We start from the raw sequence: 19,045 nt of genomic DNA, 5'->3' as shown, positions 1-19,045 counted from the left end.
GAATTGGAATAGCATGAAACGGTCTACACAAGTCTGCACGTATGGTTGGCTTTCGCAGTGTGGCCACGGCCCAACGACGTCCACATTTATGTAGCCGAATCGAGGATCCGGCTCTAGAAACGAATCCAACGGTGTCACAGTGTGGCAGTGAACTTTGGAGAGCTCGCACGCAGGGCACTCACGAGTCCATTGTCGGGCGTCGCAGTTTATGCCGGGGTATACAAAGCATGCCTGAGAAGTTTTTGGGTTGCCCGTATTCCTAAATGTGAATGCTCGTGTAGCGATGCGAAAGCTTCACGACGGAGGTCAGCGGGCATGAATGGGGGAGGCTGCCCCGCAGACATGCGGCAGCAAACATCTCCTGTTCATGGGGAATGCAACCACTGCAGGTCTAGTTACGTCGATGCTTCCTGTAAGTGGCGGAATTCGTCATCATGGCGCTGAGTAGCAGCCATTTTTTTAGGTCATTTCCTAGGAGACAAGTGATGGCGTTGGCTTGAGTGCGCGACAGAGCATCGGCGACAGCGTTGTCGACCGCCTTGATGTGGCAAATGTCTGTGGTGAATTCCGATATAAACCAGATCTGCCGAAGTTCGCGGGCAGTGTACGCGCCACCCTCGGAATTGTGGGAGCGTAAGGCGTACGTCAGGGCTTATGGTCCATCATGACGAAGAATTCTGTTCCTTCTAACTAGTGACGAAAGTACCGTATTGCCACGTATACGGCTTACAGTTCGCGCCCAAAAGTGCTGTAGCGCTGCTCTTTGGGTGTCATTTTTGGGTATACGAAAGCAATTAGCCACCATACTCCGTTGCTCAGCTGTTGAAGGACGACACCCGCAGCTGCCCCCAAGGCGTCTACCATGACCCACTACTGAACTCCCGGTTTCGGGTAGGCGATGAGTGTAGCATCTGCAAGGCATCGATTGATGGCTTCAAACGACACGTGGGCGTTCTCCGTCCAGCGGAGCTCGCTAGTAGCACTTTCGTGGGTCGTCATCAGGAGATGCAGGGGCTGTAGAATGGCCGCACACTGAAGTACGAAACGACGATAGTATTTCCCGAGACCCAGGTACTCGCGGAGGTCGTATTTAGCGTTGGGTCCTGGGAACTTCTCGACAGCTATAACTTTGTCTGCGTATTGTTGAATCCCGGAGTTCGAGACCACATAGCCAAGGAAGGTCAGCTTGTCGACGCCAAACTCAGACTTGTCTGTGTTCAACAATATTGCATGTTCAACCAGGCGCTGAAACACGGATCGCAGATGCGTCTCTTGCTCATTCGGTGAAATGCTCCTGGTGAGTACGCAATCAAGGTATGCATGACAGAAGTCAAGGCCGTGCAAAACGCAGCTGATAAAGCGCTTACATGTTTGTCCGGATTTTCTCAGGTCGAACGACATGCAGAAGACCTCGAACAGGCCGAAGGAGGGCGTCTTTGTTGCCATCTTGGGGTTGTCTTTTGGAGCCATGGGGCTCTGATGGTAGGCCCGTACGAGGTCAATTTTGGACAAAATCATCGCACCATGTCGGTTTGCTGTGACATCGTGAATGTGAAGTACCGGATAACGGTCGGGCAAGTTTGCTCGTTCCATGGCTTGATAGTCCACGCAGGTCATCCCGTCCCCTGGTGTAGACTTCGGCACCATGTGCGATGGAGATGCCCAAGGACTAGTGGACGGGAAGATTGTTGTTCTCGTGTTGTTTACAGCTTACGACGGTACTGCATACGGTGGTTTGCGATAGGCTGGCAACGTCGGAACTACGCTGACTTCTGCAGCAGTGCCGACCAGGAAACACCTGCTTCTCTTGCGATCGGTTAGTAAGAAGACCGATGGGTGACCTTTGGGAAAATTGGTCTCCCTCAGTGCTGACCCAAGGCGTTTTCCGACTTTTCGCAAGGCGGCACACAGTTCCATGGCGCATCGCCAAACTTGCAGTAGTACCAGTCCTTTCGTCGCTGTGGTGGTATGCTGCGCTGTCATGTGCGTAGATTGTAGCTTGATTGAAGCTCCTTGACGGTGTCAGCGAGGCGAAAACTTTCTTCTTTCATTTCGAGCAGGCGAAGCTCTGGCGTGCGATGACGTGACCGGGGGTGTCGCGACGCCATGAGTTTTTCAGCGAGCTCGGCCATCTTGAGCAGGTCCGTCTCCCCAGACACAGTGATGCCTATTCGCTCGTTGGTGGGAAGCCCTTGCAGAAAAAGTTCCCGCACTAGGCGACTGTCTACACTGCCTGTGCTGCCGCCCAATTGCTACATGTGGCGCAAACGTTCGCTGGGTTGGCGGTCGCCTAGTTCGGCGTTGCGTGGCAGCTGCTGGAGACGCCCCGGCTCTGATGGGGTGACGAGCCGAATAAACGTATCCTTGAGCATGGGGTAGGCGTCTCCTGTGCATCGTGCCAGCAGCAGGTCCCGCACCTCGCTAGCTGTCGTGGGCGGAATGCTGGCCACCACGCGATGCCATTGGCGTTGTCGGCGGTGATGCAGCGTGTGCGAACTGTGACTCAACTTGTGTAAGCCAAAGTTGAGGGTTGCTGGTCCGAAAACGAGGCAATTTTACGTCCAGTACGGATACCGCAGCGCTGGCTACATCGTACTTTTGCTTCATGTCCGGGTCACCAATTGTAGGGATGTGCGCGGAACGAAAACCCAAGCGCGGTCACCAAGTGTAGGTACGTGCGCGGAACGAAGAGACAAATGTGCTTCCCGGTATCTCAATGACAACTATTTATTTTTTTTTCCGCTTGCAAATTGTCGAGAGGCTGGTTGCCCTCTCCCTCGATTCTCACGCTGGCACTGCCACGGCTGGCTCGCGGTGCATTCCGAGTTTACCACAGGATATATATAGTTTACCACAGGATGATATTTAAATATCCTTTAATAACACTGAAACACGCAGAATAAACTGCTTGACGCACTAAGTATACAAGCAATTTTCCTGATCTCTCTCTCCGTGCAGAAATTGACCGTGCGTGAAGTGCTCGATTGTAGGAGTAATTATCTAATCCCTACCGATGAATGTAGGAGCGTTTACATCATCTCTAAAAGTGGCGGGAAATGATGTTGCACAACCTTTTGTCAAGTATAAATGCCTATGACAAAGGACCCACAATGGCAATCACCTTTTATGCAGTCTACGACCAGCGCAGAGGTGGTGCCGAGAATTGCTAACTGAAGAGCGGCCCAGTTGTCAAAAGCTCATAGAGGCCAGCTTAGTGATAGTGTAGAAAGAAAAGAATTTTTAATGGCAGAAAGGTAGTGAGGTCAGCCTGAGTAAATAGCCTCTAGTCGCTACTCCACGCTGGTAAAGGGGTTCGCGGGAACGACAAAGATTGAATACGAAGTGGAGGGGGGGTTGTGTATGCTTAATATGATGATGATGATTATGATGGTTCCGCAGCATACTGTTTCTGTGCAATGCATAGGGAACACTTAACAGCACAGCAAGTCATCTTCGGGGGCAGAGGCAGAAGGTACTGCAGCGTATCTAGGACACTCTCTATAACTCTACACTTTTCGCTGCCGCTTTAGCGCAACTCACGTATTTAAACCAGACAGTAGCAGCTGCCGAGTGTCAATTATTTGACCTAGCCCAATGATGATTCTTCGATGCACTGTCCTTGCCCGCGCTGACAGCCTAAGGTGCGCGTGCGCGGCGGCAAATGTGGCCATACACATGATTCTGGGCTCTCGCGGCTCGCGTGAAGCAGCTGTTAGGATATATCTATCGATACCGATTCAACTATCTTCTGCTGTAACTGCGGAATCGGAGCCAGGGAGCTCTTGTTCGGAGCTACAGCTTGCCCTCGTCGACGATGGGATTGTCTCCTCCAGCATTGCACAGTCGTGGGACATACTTGCCTTGCTCATTTGCTTCAGTATTTTTATCTCATTTGTCTAAGACAATCCTTGGAATTGGCCTCGTCGGTTCTATCGCAGTTCGAGCATTTCATTTCTTGTAATGTACATGACGATATGTCATGGCTGCCAGTACAGCAGAAGCATGCCATCTGAGCTGTGCAGACAGAGCTGACATGGCCTAGCTTTAGACGCTTGTGACCTGCAGTGGTGGAGGCATATAAGTACGCAGCGGGTCTCTCACTTAGCCAACCTTGACAGGATTAGGTAGCGTGTCTCCCTCGAAAAGAAGCTTGACGCTCGTCACGCGGCCGGTGCGATAAAAGTCGATGATCTTCCCTGTTCAGGATAGAAGCCTTTGGAACTTTTCGTCACTGATGTCAACCACTACATCGGAAATAACACCACCCTAGCGGACTAGCCTGTACATGAACCACCGGATTTCTACGTGTCCTAGCAGGCGCACGATTTCCATATTATTTTAGGGAAACATGCGCTGCTATTCCAAAATAACTATGCTTTTCTCGGTATTGAAACGCACTTCGTTAATTCCATTCGGAGCCTCATTACCAACGCTGGCGTTGAGAATATGTCTCTGTACGGAATTTAAATTCTTAGAAACGTCAATAGGCAGAAAAGCACTCCTGTAAATCGGCATAGGGGCTCTGCTCACACACTTCTTTGGTTGTGTTGCCGGTATACTTCATCTTCAGTCGCTTGCACTCCACGACAGCGTAGATATTGGCGGAGTTGATTGGCTCGCTATTGCAGAACCAGGAACCGGACATATCCATGTCGACGTGCCTAACCTTACACTGCATTACTGGAGGACGCATTGGGAATAGAAGTGCTAGACGCCAGTGATGGCGTGCTTTCTGTCATGGCCTCGGAGCGGTTCTCGTCCAATAAGCACCATTAATGATCCACTATGACTAAACTATCACAGCAAGGTAAGAAGCTATGCTTGATAAGTTCATTTCGCGACAACGTAGGATTCTACAAAAATGCTGCTTTGACAGACTGCCTGCGTGCGTCTCACTTCTCTCATTCTATGCGAGCGGGCCTGCGTACGGATTACTCGTGATGTGGAGGAAAAAACATAACAATGGAAGTTATAACCACTCAGCCAGCGAGGAACCGCTAAAAGCGTCGGAATAGCCTAGAGAGAGCCGTGATGGGAAACAGTGCGAAACGTTTGCCTAACAACACTGATAGCAGCTTTGCTAACGAAACTGGCTAACGGAGGTAGGGGCTTAAGTTGAGTGGTAACTGCGTTTGTTAGGGAAAGGTTGAGGCGGGCCGGCACTTGCCACCTCCCCACATGCAGTGAAATACACTGCATGTGTATGCTGCAGCGAGAATCCGCAGTTCACTCAGCATATCCTAATGAAATGCGAATGCGATTCCACCAGTGGGACCCGTATGCTACGCCCACCTTCCAAAAGTACTTTGATTTAATGTGGACTGAAGCATCAACCGGTCAGCAGTGGAGAGAAGCAAGATATATTTAGAGTAGTGATGCAAAAAAAAGCAGGGCATAGTTTAGTCCCACCGGATCCGTTACAGGCACAGAGAGCGGCACAAGGTAGACAGACAGACAGACAATGAACTTTTATTGAGGTCCTGAGGGACAAGCCGGTGGAGACCCGTTGGGGCCCCCGGCTCACCGCTGGCTGCTCCCATGTCGGAATCGGGAGGCCAAGCCTCTCCGCTCTTTCACGGGCCCTCTGGACGGCCATGGACTGGAGCTTGAGTTGCGTACAAGATATGGCCTCGTCCCAGTCCCGTTCGCTGGTGAGGGACGTATCCCGTAACGCAGGACACTGCCAGAGCATATGAGATAGAGTGCTAACCTCCCCACAATCCGTCCACTGTGGGGAGGTAGATAGATAAGTTTTAATGAAGAGAACAAGGATTAAGGATACGTATACAAAAATACTGAATCATAAACATGCCATCATCAAGCCTAGAAAAACTGGATATGTGTTGCCATGTGTTAATTTTGATGATGATTTCTACACTATGGTATATGCCTGTGACAGTGGGCTGGCGAGAAGGCATGCGGTGGTTGTTAGCACGTGTGCTTCGTTATCTTTCTCCTGTGATCGGCGTTCACCAGCTAACAAATTTTCAGCGTTATCGCTCAGCGGAGGAAGCGCCTGCATGTATCGGAAGTTTCTCGATTGCTATCCATCGTTATATCCGTTGTTTGTTGTCGCTGCTACATCTGTGTGATTGTATGCGCGACGCGAATTCTCTAGTATGTTCTCGATAACCCACGGACACCAGCGAATATTCGGGAACCTGTGATCACCTATGCATGAAAGTCGACGTGCTTTATCCTCAGATCGGATTTCGAGCATTCCAACTGTGTTCACCGCTATCAATGCGCATTGAATGCAACCTATTTTGTGGGTACAGGTTCACCAAATAAAAACTTAGTTTCGTCATTCACAGTTTTGTTACGGTCTTCTTTACCGTCACCACTACGTTACATCTGTTGAAGCGGCTAGTGTGTTCATGTGAGGCACGCCCCCGCAAACACCGCAATCCAAGCCCGCAACCGGGGGACAACACCAACGTCTAGGAGGGCCAGCGAGTTAGCCTTAGGTAGCCAGGACTGCCACCGGAATCCGCACCTCTTCCTGAGACGACCACAGGGATCAAAGCCAGCAAGACAACCACAAGAACCTGCCCCAACCAACCTTCCGTGGGTCATCGGCTGAAGACCAAAGACATGGCTGTAGATTTACAAAGGAATCGCCATATTAAACAGCGGGAACTCCGGCGACAAGCTGTGGTATCTATAGTTCGTCTTAGAAGATGCCACCAGAACGTGGTTTAAGAGCCGACAAGGGACCTTGACAACATGGGACCACTTCCGCAATGACTAGAAAAAGCCGGAGCTCTGATAGAAGCCCTAGTGTAACTTCCGAAGGAAAGCATGGTAATTTTGATGGAGGCGATGACGCGCATGTTGAGACTGCGTACCCTGGTATGGCGAAAGAGAATAAGCTTTGCTTCTTGATGAGGGGTATAAAGCATGAGCTCTTGGCCGGATTGATGCGCGACGCACCCAAGACACCTGCTGAATTTGTTTCCGAGGCGACATGCATCGAGAGAACACTTGAAATTAGGAACAGGCAGGTAAACCGCCGCACGCTCCCAACGAAGTACGCCGAAGATCAGCCAAGGGACTGACCACCTACGTGAGACCATCAGAGCGGCCGTGCGAGAGGAGCTTCCCAAGATCGCAGCATCAGCTAGGTGGCCTCTATCGCTGACGTCGTGCGAGAAGAAATTTCGCGCTCATTTGGACTGCTCCAATTGCAGCCTTAATCACCACAGGCCAAGCCTGAAGCGATGACCTATGCCACCATCGATCACCGTCAAAGTAACCCTCCCTGCCTGTACGAGGGGGGCCGTAACGACGCAGTATCGTTGGCCACTGCCGCCACCGCTGCCAGCCCGCCCACCCGACGTTAAGCACAACTACCTAAGCAAGACAGACGTCCAGCGCGCTCCTGACCAGCGCCTGCTCAGCTAACTCCACCGATGCCGATACTACGACTTGAGACTGCTACGCTTCGCAGTCAACACACCGGGTCCAAAGCTTGGTCAACGACCTCATGACTACGCCAACTACCTCTCCGCCACTCAGTTGAGCATTCGACGACCATCCCGACCGCCGTCATAAGGTCGCTGCCTGTCGCCGCAGCTCCAACGCTATATTGGCGCAGCCCATGGTCTGTCGTCAATCCCATATCCGGAAAACAAATGCAGCAGCCGATGGAGGAGCGGTTGCTCTATGGAAGGAAATACCGAAGATCCTCCAGCGCCGATGTCACCGCCTCAACGTCTATCTCAACGACGTAGCAACGACACCCCGCCAACCCGAGGAAGTATGGAAGGCAAGAATACGGCAATGACAAAATTATACGTGTCTCTATTATCGCAAACACCAGAGACCAGTGGAACTGGGCGAAGTTAGGGCTTCAGAAAAATCCTTGCCGTCTTTCCCTGTGGAGGGTTTCGGATGGGACAGCGAGCCATTCGAGGCTCACGCCGCCACAGAAGTGATTTGTTGAGACGCCATATGCGTCGGTGTCGTGTGCCAGACGCTGCACCGATGTGACGCGGCGGCGACCACCGTGCCTTAGCTCTAATGCATGCTAGCTCCGCCGCCGTGTAGCTGGTAACTTCATGAAATCTGCCGAAGCGAGCGCGTGGGTTTTTATCAGAGAGCAATGTCGTCACACCACCTTTGTTCCCGCCACACGGCTCCTATTGCCCTGCTAGGCTCCACCCACCCTCACCGCATCACTAAGCTATACGATGCTATTTTTGATACTCTGCTTTCACTCTCTCTTAGCCCTCTCTTCCCCAGCTCGGCGAAGCTGTGAACGTCAAGAGAAACCCAGCGAGGTTCTAACAGCTCCAATGTAAAGGAATTGACGGCGCGACGTAACAGCCAAAGGTCGACGCGACGCAGCCGTAATCCGACGCCAAGACCTAACTGCAATGCCAGAGAAAGAACCAACGATCTCGACGTTCTCGACGCCCGTGCACTCACCGCTTTAGTAGACGCCGTATACGACTACTCCAACATGAGTGGACCCATCGGCGCCCAATTGAACAAAGTCAAGAGTGCATGGGAAGTCCCTCAAATCCGGACAGCTGGATGAGACCTAATAACACCAACCGGAATTCGCGCGGACAGAATTGCCGCTCATGAGGGCGTGTACACGGCCGCTTTTGTTACCCCCCATCACTGTTCACGATACGTACTTCCCGGCACGGAGGACTTTCTGAAACAACAAGGCACAGTCATCGACCTGAAGACGAAGTCGATAACGCTATCCGAAGATCAAGCGATACCGCCGGATAGCTCTCGTAGTCGCCATGCTTTGAGCGTGCCTCTAGATTAAACCAGCATCCCGCCTCGTTCTAGCATTGCAGTTTTCTTCCGCATTGAAACAGCCGCAGATACAGCTCGTTAACACAGGTGAAATATTATCGCTCAGTGCAGAACACGCCTGCATGTATGAGAAGTTTCACGAATGTTATTGACTAATCTATCGGTTGCCTGTTGTCGTTGCACCTTCGGTAATCTTATTGTATGTGCGACGCGAATTCCGTAGTACTTCGTGGAAGGCCTACGGAGACGAGCGGTTACTTATGTGTAAAAGCCGACGCGCGTGACACTCAGACACGATTTTGACCATTACCGACTGTGTTCGAAGCTATCGTTGTGCTTCGAAGGTAACTTGTTTTTGTGAGCACAGATTCGCGCAATAAAAGTTAGTTTCGTCATTCACAGTTGCTACTGTGTTCTTTGCAGTGCCAGTGTGAACTAGCTGCTTAGATGATCGCCGCGCGTTGATATGATTTCTATCGGGCACACTCAAAACGTGCAATCGACAAAGAAGCGGGTCCTCGTGTTCATGATGAAGATGATTTTCAAACTATGGCAACTACCCAAAACGGGAGACTGGCCAAGGAAGGACCTGTACATTAAAAATAATTAAAAGAAGAAATACAAGCCTATTTACAGAGAGAAATGATACATAGAAAGGCATTGAGCTTAACCAGAGTAAGTTTCGGTTGGCTGCCCTGCACGTGGGGAAGGGTTAAGGTGGATAAACGAGAAAAAGAGTGGAAGGGTGAGATGATGATGATCATCATCATCATCATCATCATCAACAACAGCCTGGTTACGCCCACTGCAGGGCAAAGGCCTCTGCCATACATCTACAACAGCCCCGGTTGTGTACTAAGGGCGAGATAGAGAGATAGAAAGAGACACGAACGCAAACAAACCGCGTACACTATGGAACGGTAGGGGTTGGTGTTCTAAAAGCCTATATAGAATTTTTCACAATGTGGACATGCGTACGTAAGAGCGCATGCATGCGTACCAGTTTCCTTTACGCCAAAGACGCATGAATAAAATGGGCAAATTTACCGCATTTTACTAAGAATAAATGGAGGGCAAAAGTGGCTAAAAGTAGTGACGCCCGAAAGGTGAAGCATCGATTGAGATAGCAAATTAGTAGACATCCGTACGAAGTAACGACAGTACTTATATCGGCCGTATAAACTTGGAAACATTCGTTTACTAACTGAATTAACAATCATGATGCCAGAGAGCACAATCAAACACGAATACACGACGCTCGATGAGTGCGGAAAGCGCTAAAGTAGCAGCGAGCGAAGTGACGTTCGTGAAGAGCGCGCACAAAGGTATGAGCTGTCTTCAGATCCTTTTCAATATACAGCCTGTGCGGTCGTGCAAAGTACGCACTTGGCGTAGTCGAAGCCGCCCCCCCCTCTCCCTCTCGCGCTGCCTCCTTGCTTTCTTCCCTATATGGCACGCGAGATGGAGTCGCGATTGTCAGTTCTTGCGCGCACGTATTTGGTACACGTCACCGATGGCTTTCAGGACACAGCCGGCGGCTGGCCGCGACCTGGCTGACCGTGCCACCCCGAGTAGAACGCCCACCCCCCTCCCTACACACGGCAGACCTTGTCCACGTTGAAGATGGCTTTCAAGATACAGCGGCGCGGGCGTGCCTTCGCAATTGCTACTAAGTACAGCGAGACGTGGCATTTCCCACGCGGGCCGTGCGCGCTCGCGTAGGCGCACGGGCCGCCCGGAGAACCACGCGACCTCTTGCTACCCTCTCCCCGGACCCTTGCGCGTGACGGAAGACGGCGCGCTTCTTTTATTTCATGCGCAAGATTGATCCGCGATCGCCAGCTCCACCACCGCACGCTTGCCTTTCACTCGCACAACATTAAACGGCGCGCGCCGACAATTTTATCGCTTAATAACTTCATACAGAACCTCATGGTGATGGCGACGCCGACGACAGACATGCTTCTGAAGTGTCCATGTAATTGCTATCGCAATACTTTTGTATTAACACCATATTATGCCAGCATTCTTGGCAAATGTTTCTACAAGTGGTACCATAAGATGCGCAACAGAAGGTATTCAAAAATGGCACCAAACGCACCTACCCCTGTGTTTCCGCCTATAGTATCTGTGCAAGTTTCTGCTGTGTGTGGTGGCGTTTTCATTGTTGATATGAGGGCGCGGTAATGTATTTACATATATAATCATTTAGAAATATAATACACCTAACAAAATTATTGCTTTCAATAGTTCAGTATGGGTCAAAAAGGGGCCATAATTTGCCATTTGCTTACAGCCATTTGCTTACGTCCGCGTTCCCGCTTTTAGCATACCTGTGTTCTCACCCGCGTTAGGCTCAGAAAAGGAACATTATTCTCTAGAACCACTGCAATTTCTAAAGAGTAATTTTTGCGAATTGTTCCTAAACACATTGGGCCCCTACTGAACCAAATAAAATGTGTTGCCACCGGAATGTTGTTTTTAATCAAAGCATTTCTTTAAGAAAAACCCATGAAACTAAAATCAATTTTCTACTAAACAATCTTGAAAAATAGTTATTCTTTTGTCTCAGAAGGAAACCCACTGCACATCAAACAACCACAAATGTTTTGACCTTTGCACCTATTAACACTTTTTTAAGAAATGTTCCTTAAGATAAAAAGAAATGTATACTTTAATAATAGTTAAATATCTTTGCCCCAAATTGAGAACACGTTTAGTAATTGCCAATTTCAAACAGTCTGGTGAATTTCATTGAGTTTGCATCAATAATAACAGATACAGAAAGTAGTAGAGATAAGCCGCGTTTACATGAATGCGACAGTGTCGCATCGCATCGCATTTCTAGCGCATCACATTCATGTAAACAGCAGTAATGCGCTAGGAAGGCGCATCGCATTAATGAGCCAGGCGAGGGTAGATTTACGGGCGCGAGTCGACTCTCGCGGAGCATGTAAACGCACTATCGTCGCATTAGGAATGATGGGAAGGAATTCGCCATCAACATGGCGGCGTTCCCTGCTGCCCGCTTCGAATTGAATTTGGCGTTGCTTTTGTAAAACGCACTTCGTTCGCAGCAAATGATTGTGTAAACGGCTTTCGCTTAGTCTCAGGTCGCTTCGACGACAGAGTATTATGGATACCCTTGTGGTGTTTTCGAGATCGCTTCTCATTTCGAACGAGTCGAAGCCTAACGAAAGAAACATTTGAGATGTCAGCGCTACCTATCGCTAGAGTCGGAAAATAGCCGCAATATCGGCATATGGCCTCTGAGATCCAAAGACCTCGCTGGCCAACTAAAGCTGCAAATGACGTGCGTGGCTTTGCGTCCGCTACACTATAGCGTATAGAGTACGCTATAGGTTGCGTACGCTTAACTAAAACTGTCTATTTCTCGGCACTCAACCACCACCGTGCACTCGGCCTACTACCGGAAACCAGTTACACCGGAAGTCGGTTGCACTTCCCTTCTACGACACATGTGGCGCTACGTTCTCGCGCGAGTTAAAGCGCTACATGTAAACGGCGTTGCATCGCCTTTCCCAAATGCGCTTGGAAATGCGATGCGCCACTGTCGCATTCATGTAAACGGGGCTATAGAGAAGTAGCCGTCGAAGTTTTCACTTCTCTCGCTTTTTATTCAAAAGTCTGCCTGAAACTCCAGGTGGTTTGTTATCACTTGGATGCGGTTTCAATTGTCTCTACAAGCGTCAATTAGCTTTGACACTTCGCTCCGCGTAAGCTAAAAGTATTAGGAGTGGCACCGGCGTCTGAGCGGCATTCTGCCATTGCGCTCTCGTTTTCGTGTTTACAGCGTGAGACTCTTTTAGAACGCCGCTCTTAGTCGGCCTTTATTGCGGCAAGTGTTGCCGTAGGCGAATGAGCACAGCAAAGGATGAAAGAACGAACGCAGTGCGAAACGGGGATGAAAGGCTGCGACAGTGTTAAGTATTATGCTCCCAAAAAGAAGAGAAGAAGACGAAGTGAAAAACGAGCGTGTAGCCGAGCGCGCACCTGCATTTTTTAGTTGTTTTTGCAAGCGTCGGATAAAGAAGACTTTCTCTACTTCGGCTCCGCTTCCTGGTTTTCAACATATGGTGCCGTGACCAGGATATCAGATCTACAGTTGAAGACCCCTGACGATGAAGTGAGCTAGCTGAAGAGGACGACCGACTGGCGTGATCAACGCGACGACGCTGCGACAGAATCGAAGAACGATCCACGTCATCACGAGGCCTACCATTCTCGACGTGACGACATGGAAAGACTACGACGGAAGCGTGCTACCATTCGAGCGGCGGTCACCAGGATCATCAACGACATGACAACTCTTATGCAGACGGAACCAACGCCATATGGTGAGCTGACCGACCATCTTAACCTATTGAAGATAAAGGAAACTGTGCTTAAAGACCTTGATAACCAAGTAGAAGAGCATGTTACGGATGATAACCTTGAGGATGAGCTTCAAAGCGTCGGACAGTATCAAGAATCTATCATCCTCGCGAAATCCCGCGCTGAACGCATTTTATCCGCTCAGCAAACAACGGCTGCGCACGCATCTCACGATAACTTCCATTAAGCACGCGCACACGTTAAGCTACCGAAGCTCGATGTGCCGAAGTTTCATGGTGACCCCATTAAATGGCCAGAATTTTGGGATCAATTTGAGAGTACTGTTCACCAGAACCGATATATCACCGACGTAGACAAATTGAAATATCTTCGGACCTACTTGATGGGTAAAGCGGAAGGTGTCATCAGCGGCCTGTCGACAACTAACGAGAGCTATAGCACAGCTATAGAGCTTCTCAAAGAAAGATTCGGTCAGAAGTCACTCATTGTTAACGACCACATGCGTCGTCTTCTAAACCTATGTAAAGTTCGTTCCTGTGAAGATTTCGAAGGGCTTCAAAGGTTGCACGAAGAAGTGCAGACGCGCGTGAGATCTCTCCATAACCTTGGCGTCGAAGAAAAAGAATATGGACTTCTTCTGAAAACTGCTATAATACAAAATCTTCCGCAAGATATGGTACTCCGTTATAATCAGCGCATCTTGTCTTCGACAAATACAGGCGTTACTAGTGACAGGCTAAATGAAATGTCTGTTCTTCTAGACTTCTTGAGTCTTGAAGTAAGAAGCCGGGAACAGACTATAATGATGACTTCTGACAAGAGAGAACAAGCGTCAATAGCAAAACGACAATCTAATGAGCATTTCCAAGGTTCTGCATCTATGCTAACGGTGAAACTGACTCCTGAGAGTTGTATATTATGCGGAGACAAAAATCACTCGGTGGATGTCTGCACAATGGAACTAACATTAGGCGTAAAGAAAAACTACGCAAATTAGAGTGTTGTTTCCGCTCCGCTCGACTATTTCACAAAGCTAAGGAATGCCGAAACTGGAAAAGATTAAGCTGTGCAAAATGCAGCGGGCGACATATCACCACGATGTGTGACCCAAAATGGAAGCAGAAGAATACGAAAACGCAGACAACTGTTTCCAGCTCGTCAACAGACTCGATAAAGTGCACAATTCTTCTGCAGACCGCCCAAGTTTGGGCTGTGGGCAGTGGAAGCAGATGCTTTGTAAGAACGTTGATTGATGGTGGCAGTCAGCGCAGCTTCGTCACAGAAGAACTGTCTAGGAAGCTGAAAGCCACTGTGTTAGCCGAAGAGCAGCTCACCATCTCGGGATTTGGAAACGTTTCAGCACCGCGGAAATATTATAGGAGAGTACGAGTCACGCTGCATAGACAGTACGACTCAAACTCACTTGAAGAAGAGGATATAGAAGTTTCCGAAATATGCAATGACTTGTCAGCATTAAAAGAGACAAATGTACTTGCAAAGTTGAAAAGCAAAAACTTACGTTTGGCTGATGTCAACGCAGTTAAGGTCTCACCTGAGCCTGGAATAAGCGTCCTTATAGTGCAGACTATTACTGGCAGCTTGTCAGCGGAAGAATTCATCGACTGGACGACTCCTTGACAGCCATCGAAACTGTCATAGGATGGACACTTCATGGAGATACGAGAAGTCCACCTAAGTTCTACAAGCGGGAAACCATAAGGAACTTCAGTATATGCCTAACGGAAGCCAACGTTTTCCAGCAACTGAGGTCTTTCTGGGAAGTAGAACACCTGGGGCTGACTAACGAAGACAGACTTTCGAAAGATGACGAACACGTCCTGAAGAACTTCGTGGAAACAACTGTTAGAAACAATGGTCGCTATCAAGTTGAACTGCCATGGCGCAGCAATTGTTCCCAGCTTAAAGATAACGGGGATGTTGCGTTAAGGAGGCTGGAGTCTGCAGAGAACGCTACATCGAGAACCAGAGTTTCCGAAGGAATATGACACCGTCATTAGGAGCTACTATAACAAAGACTTCGCTGAGAAGGTCACAATGGGCAGTACGAGTGAACATATCACGTACTATATGCCACACCGAGCAGTAGTGCGACGCGACAGAACTACGACTAAAGTACGGGTGGTATTCGACGCCTCTTCTCATGCTTCGGACTCGCCTTCACTTAACGACGTCTTGTGGACAGGGCCGAATTTGAACCCCAACATCCTCGACTTACTGCTGAAGTTTCGCAGCTTCAAGACTGGAATTTCCGCCGACATCGAAAAAGCGTTTCTTCAAATATCGCTGGCTGAACAAGACCGAGACGCGTTTCGTTACTTCTGGTTTGAAGAAGGGTCTTCCAATATTGAAGAATTGCGCATGACAAGGGTTCCTTTTGGCGCCTGCAGCAGTCCATTTCTCCTGGCTGCAACTCTGCGACACCACTTCCAACTGGTAGAAGACAAATACCCTTCTACTGCCAAACAATTGAAAGATCATTTCTACGTAGATGACTTGGTTATCGGGGCACCGAACAACGAAGAACCGCAGCAAGTTTTTAGCGATTGTTTCAGTATCTTGAAAGAGGCAGGAATGTATCTAACAAAGTGGACGACCAATGATGGACACTTACGAAACTTTTACAATAGTAGAGACTTAAATGTACAGTTCGATGTAGAAAAAGAAAAGAAGATTCTTGGTCTCGTTTGGGATACCGACAAAGACATCTTAAAGCCATCACTAACGAAGATGATTGAATCATTGAGCGAACAAAGGGTTACGAAGAGACAGATCTTAAGCTTCGCCTCACTCATGTACGATCCCATTTGGATTCTTAGCGCCGTTCGTGCTGGTAGTCAAGTTATTTATACAAAAACTGTGGTTAGAGAAATACACATGGGATGCGACACTTCCCGAGTCTGTTCTCATAGAGTGGACAGCGTGGACTAAAGGCCTCAGAACTGTTGATCAGCTGGAAGTCAAGAGCTAATTTGGTCGAACCCTCCTGGGCAAGAATGTGCAGGTTACAATACACGCTTTTAGTGATGCTAGCCCAGTTGCGTACGGCGCCGTGCTTTACCTTCAGATACGAGATTTCAAGGGAGCCACAACAGTTCAGCTACTACTAGCCAAGTCGAGAGTCGCACCTATACAAAGGATAACTGTGCCACGATTAGAACTGATGGGAGCCCTAGCTGCAGCTCTACTAGCTGCAACAGTGAAACGTGCACTAAATCTAGTGGACATTGAAACAGTTATGTGGACCGATTCTATGATCGTGATTGATTGGCTACGCGGTTCAGCGAAACGTTGGGAACAATTCGTAGCAAACCGAGTTACAGAGATACTCTCCCTAACTGATTTGAACACATGGAGACATTGTCCGAATGATCAAAATCCAGCCGATTTACTGTCAAGAGGATCCGCTGCGGAGCAACTCTTGCAAAGTTCAATTAGGTGGAAAGGACCAAACTTTCCCTACACTGAGACCGCAATCAACGAGCCCTGCTACACCGAGGATACAGTCGAAATAGAAGAAACTACCTGTACAGCAGCAGCAATGCAGGATACAGTCGGCCTAGAAGAGGAAATTACATGTTTGAAAGCAGCTGCTCGACCAGTACTTACAATTGTAAACATCAACTATAGCTCTTATAACCGACTGATGCGTATATCTGCGTGGATACAACGATTTGCTAGAAATTGCAGGTACACAGACACCAGAAACAAGGGACCTTTAGACGCAACTGAAGTACAAGAGGCTGAAATTTATTGGATACGTCGAACACAAGATAAAGTATTTGTACCGGATGTCAGCCGAATGGACGTTACACTCCAGCGGTTCAGACCATATCACGATGAATTAGGGCTTCTTCGCTTGGGAGGTCGTCTCCAGTTCAGCAACCTCCGGGAAAGTTCCAAGCACCCCATTCTGCTTCCTGCGTCAGACACATTCACAACGATGTTGGTCAAGAAGGAACACCAACGACTTCTGGACGCAGGACTAAGTTTTATTTTGACTGAACTGAGAGAAAACGTTCGGATATTGAGGGCAAGGCAGATTGCAAAGAAAGTGATTCACGAATGCACAGTCTGCAGACGATATTCCTGCAAGCCATACTCGGAGTCCTTCGCGCCTCTGACAGCTGAACGTGTTCAACCCTCCCCACCTTTCGAAGTCAGTGGTATCGATTTTGCCGGACCGCTTCTACGCAAAGATAACGGAGGACCAACGAAGAAGTGTTATACACTCATCTTCACATGTGCAGTCGTCAGAGTGGTTCATCTGGAGCTTGTCACCAGTCTTACTTACGACAAATTCCTGCTAGCATTTAACCGATTTGTGGCACGACGAGGAATTTGTAAGACTGTATATTCCGACAACGCCAAGACATTTAGAAAGGCCTCAAGGGAGATCCAGCGACTTTATGAATTAATGAAATCACAGGAAGTACAATCGCATTTCGGAAGTCACAGGATTGTTTGGAAATTTATCACCGAACAAGCTCCCTGGTGGGGAGGATTTTGGGAATGACTCATTCGATCTGGGAAGTCTACGTTGAAGAAAACACTGGGAAACAGTTTCTTTACCTTTGAACTTTCGACCACGCTCTACCAAGTAGAAGCGATGATAAATTCCCGACCGATAACATATGTGTATGCAGAAGCCTCTGAACCAATGCCGCTTACGCCAAAACATTTCCTCATAGGCCAAAGATTTATTTATTTATTTATTATGCGAAGCATATTCATGTAGGTTTCGGGCCTTCGCGCGTCGCCCGGCGGTGGCCACCATTGACCCTGAAGTTGGGTCACGTGACATGACGTCACGTGATGACGTCACAGCGCGTGTACAGACGTCACACAGGCTGCAGATGGGGCCTCATATCGCGCCGTCAGTCGCCTCCCTGCGGTGGCCACCATTGACCCTGAAGTGAGATCACATGATGTGACGTCGTGTGATGACGTCACACCGGCTCCAGATGGGGCCTCATATCGCGCCGTCAGACGTCGCCCGGCCGAGGCCTCCACGCTTGAGTTCGCGCCGTCGCGCGCGACGCGGTGGTGGCGCCACCATTGCTGCATCACGTGATATGTGACGTCACGCCAGGGATGAAGCGCCGCGCGCCCGCCGTCGCGTCAGTCTCTGTGCCCGCAACCGCGCCAGCGTCTTTGCGTCGGGCGTGTATGCGGTCAAGATGCCTCCAAACGCTAAGAATACGCTAAGGTTAAGCCCAGTGGATGCGAAGCATCCACTGGGCTTAACCTTGATAAGGCTCCAATTTTTTATTTATTTAGTTAGTTATTTATTATACATACTTTCAAGGCCCTAAGGCACTATAGAAAGGAGTGGTACATACAAAGCAATGTAATATGCAGACAATGGTATGCAGGCAACGTTAAGCGATAGCGTGGTAGACTGCTGTTTTGAATGAAGTTACATCTTTGATCTGAACGATGGAAGCAGGAAGGTGGTTCCAGTCGACACTTGTGCGGGGTAAAAAAGATCATGATACTTGTTCGTTACGGAGGATGGGACGGCAACTTTATATCTGTGGTCTGAACGGGATGAAGTGTAGGAAGGTGGGGTGATAAGTTGATTCTTGAGCACCTGGTTTGTGTGATAAACCTTGTGAAATAGGCAAAGACGAGCGCATTTGCGGCGTAAAGAAAGATCTGGCAGATTCAGGGTTATTTTCATACATGTAACACTGCAATGGCGGGAATAGTTAGATAAAATAAAGCGAGCTGCTTGATTTTGAATTGCTTCAAGCGTTACGGTTAGTGATGCTCGATTGTTATCCAAAATGGCACATGCGTATTCAAGTTTTGAGCGAACTAGGGTTTTGTAGAGCGTCAATTTTACCGAAGTAGGAACGGTAGAAAAGTTACGACGAAGATATCCTAACATACG

The 19,045-nt window shown here is 48.9% G+C and overlaps 1 protein-coding gene across 1 annotated transcript; it reads right to left on the bottom strand.

Annotated features, from left to right (window-relative positions):
* Nucleotides 1-870: 870 nt before the first annotated feature.
* Nucleotides 871-1,617, bottom strand: LOC139050171 (uncharacterized). The gene is made up of 2 exons (XM_070526380.1): nt 1,368-1,617; nt 871-1,211 (listed from the first exon to the last, which is right to left on the bottom strand). The coding sequence occupies exons 1-2, from the start codon at nt 1,615-1,617 to the stop codon at nt 871-873; spliced, it is 591 nt and encodes a 196-aa protein (XP_070382481.1).
* Nucleotides 1,618-19,045: the final 17,428 nt, after the last annotated feature.

The sequence above is a fragment of the Dermacentor albipictus genome, chromosome 9, assembly GCF_038994185.2.
Source record: "Dermacentor albipictus isolate Rhodes 1998 colony chromosome 9, USDA_Dalb.pri_finalv2, whole genome shotgun sequence".
Lineage (NCBI taxonomy): Eukaryota > Metazoa > Arthropoda > Arachnida > Ixodida > Ixodidae > Dermacentor > Dermacentor albipictus.
Note: the sequence above shows the minus strand (reverse complement) of the source record. Positions and strands in the feature narration are given on the sequence as shown.

Bases quoted from the DNA above. Each gene is read 5' to 3' on its own strand.
- LOC139050171 (XM_070526380.1), bottom strand. From the start codon at position 1,617: ATGACCTGCGTGGACTATCAAGCCATGGAACGAGCAAACTTGCCCGAC. The intron at 1,212-1,367 runs GTAAGCGCTTTA...TGTTGAACACAG, and splicing joins GAGAAAATCCGGACAAACAT to ACAAGTCTGAGTTTGGCGTC.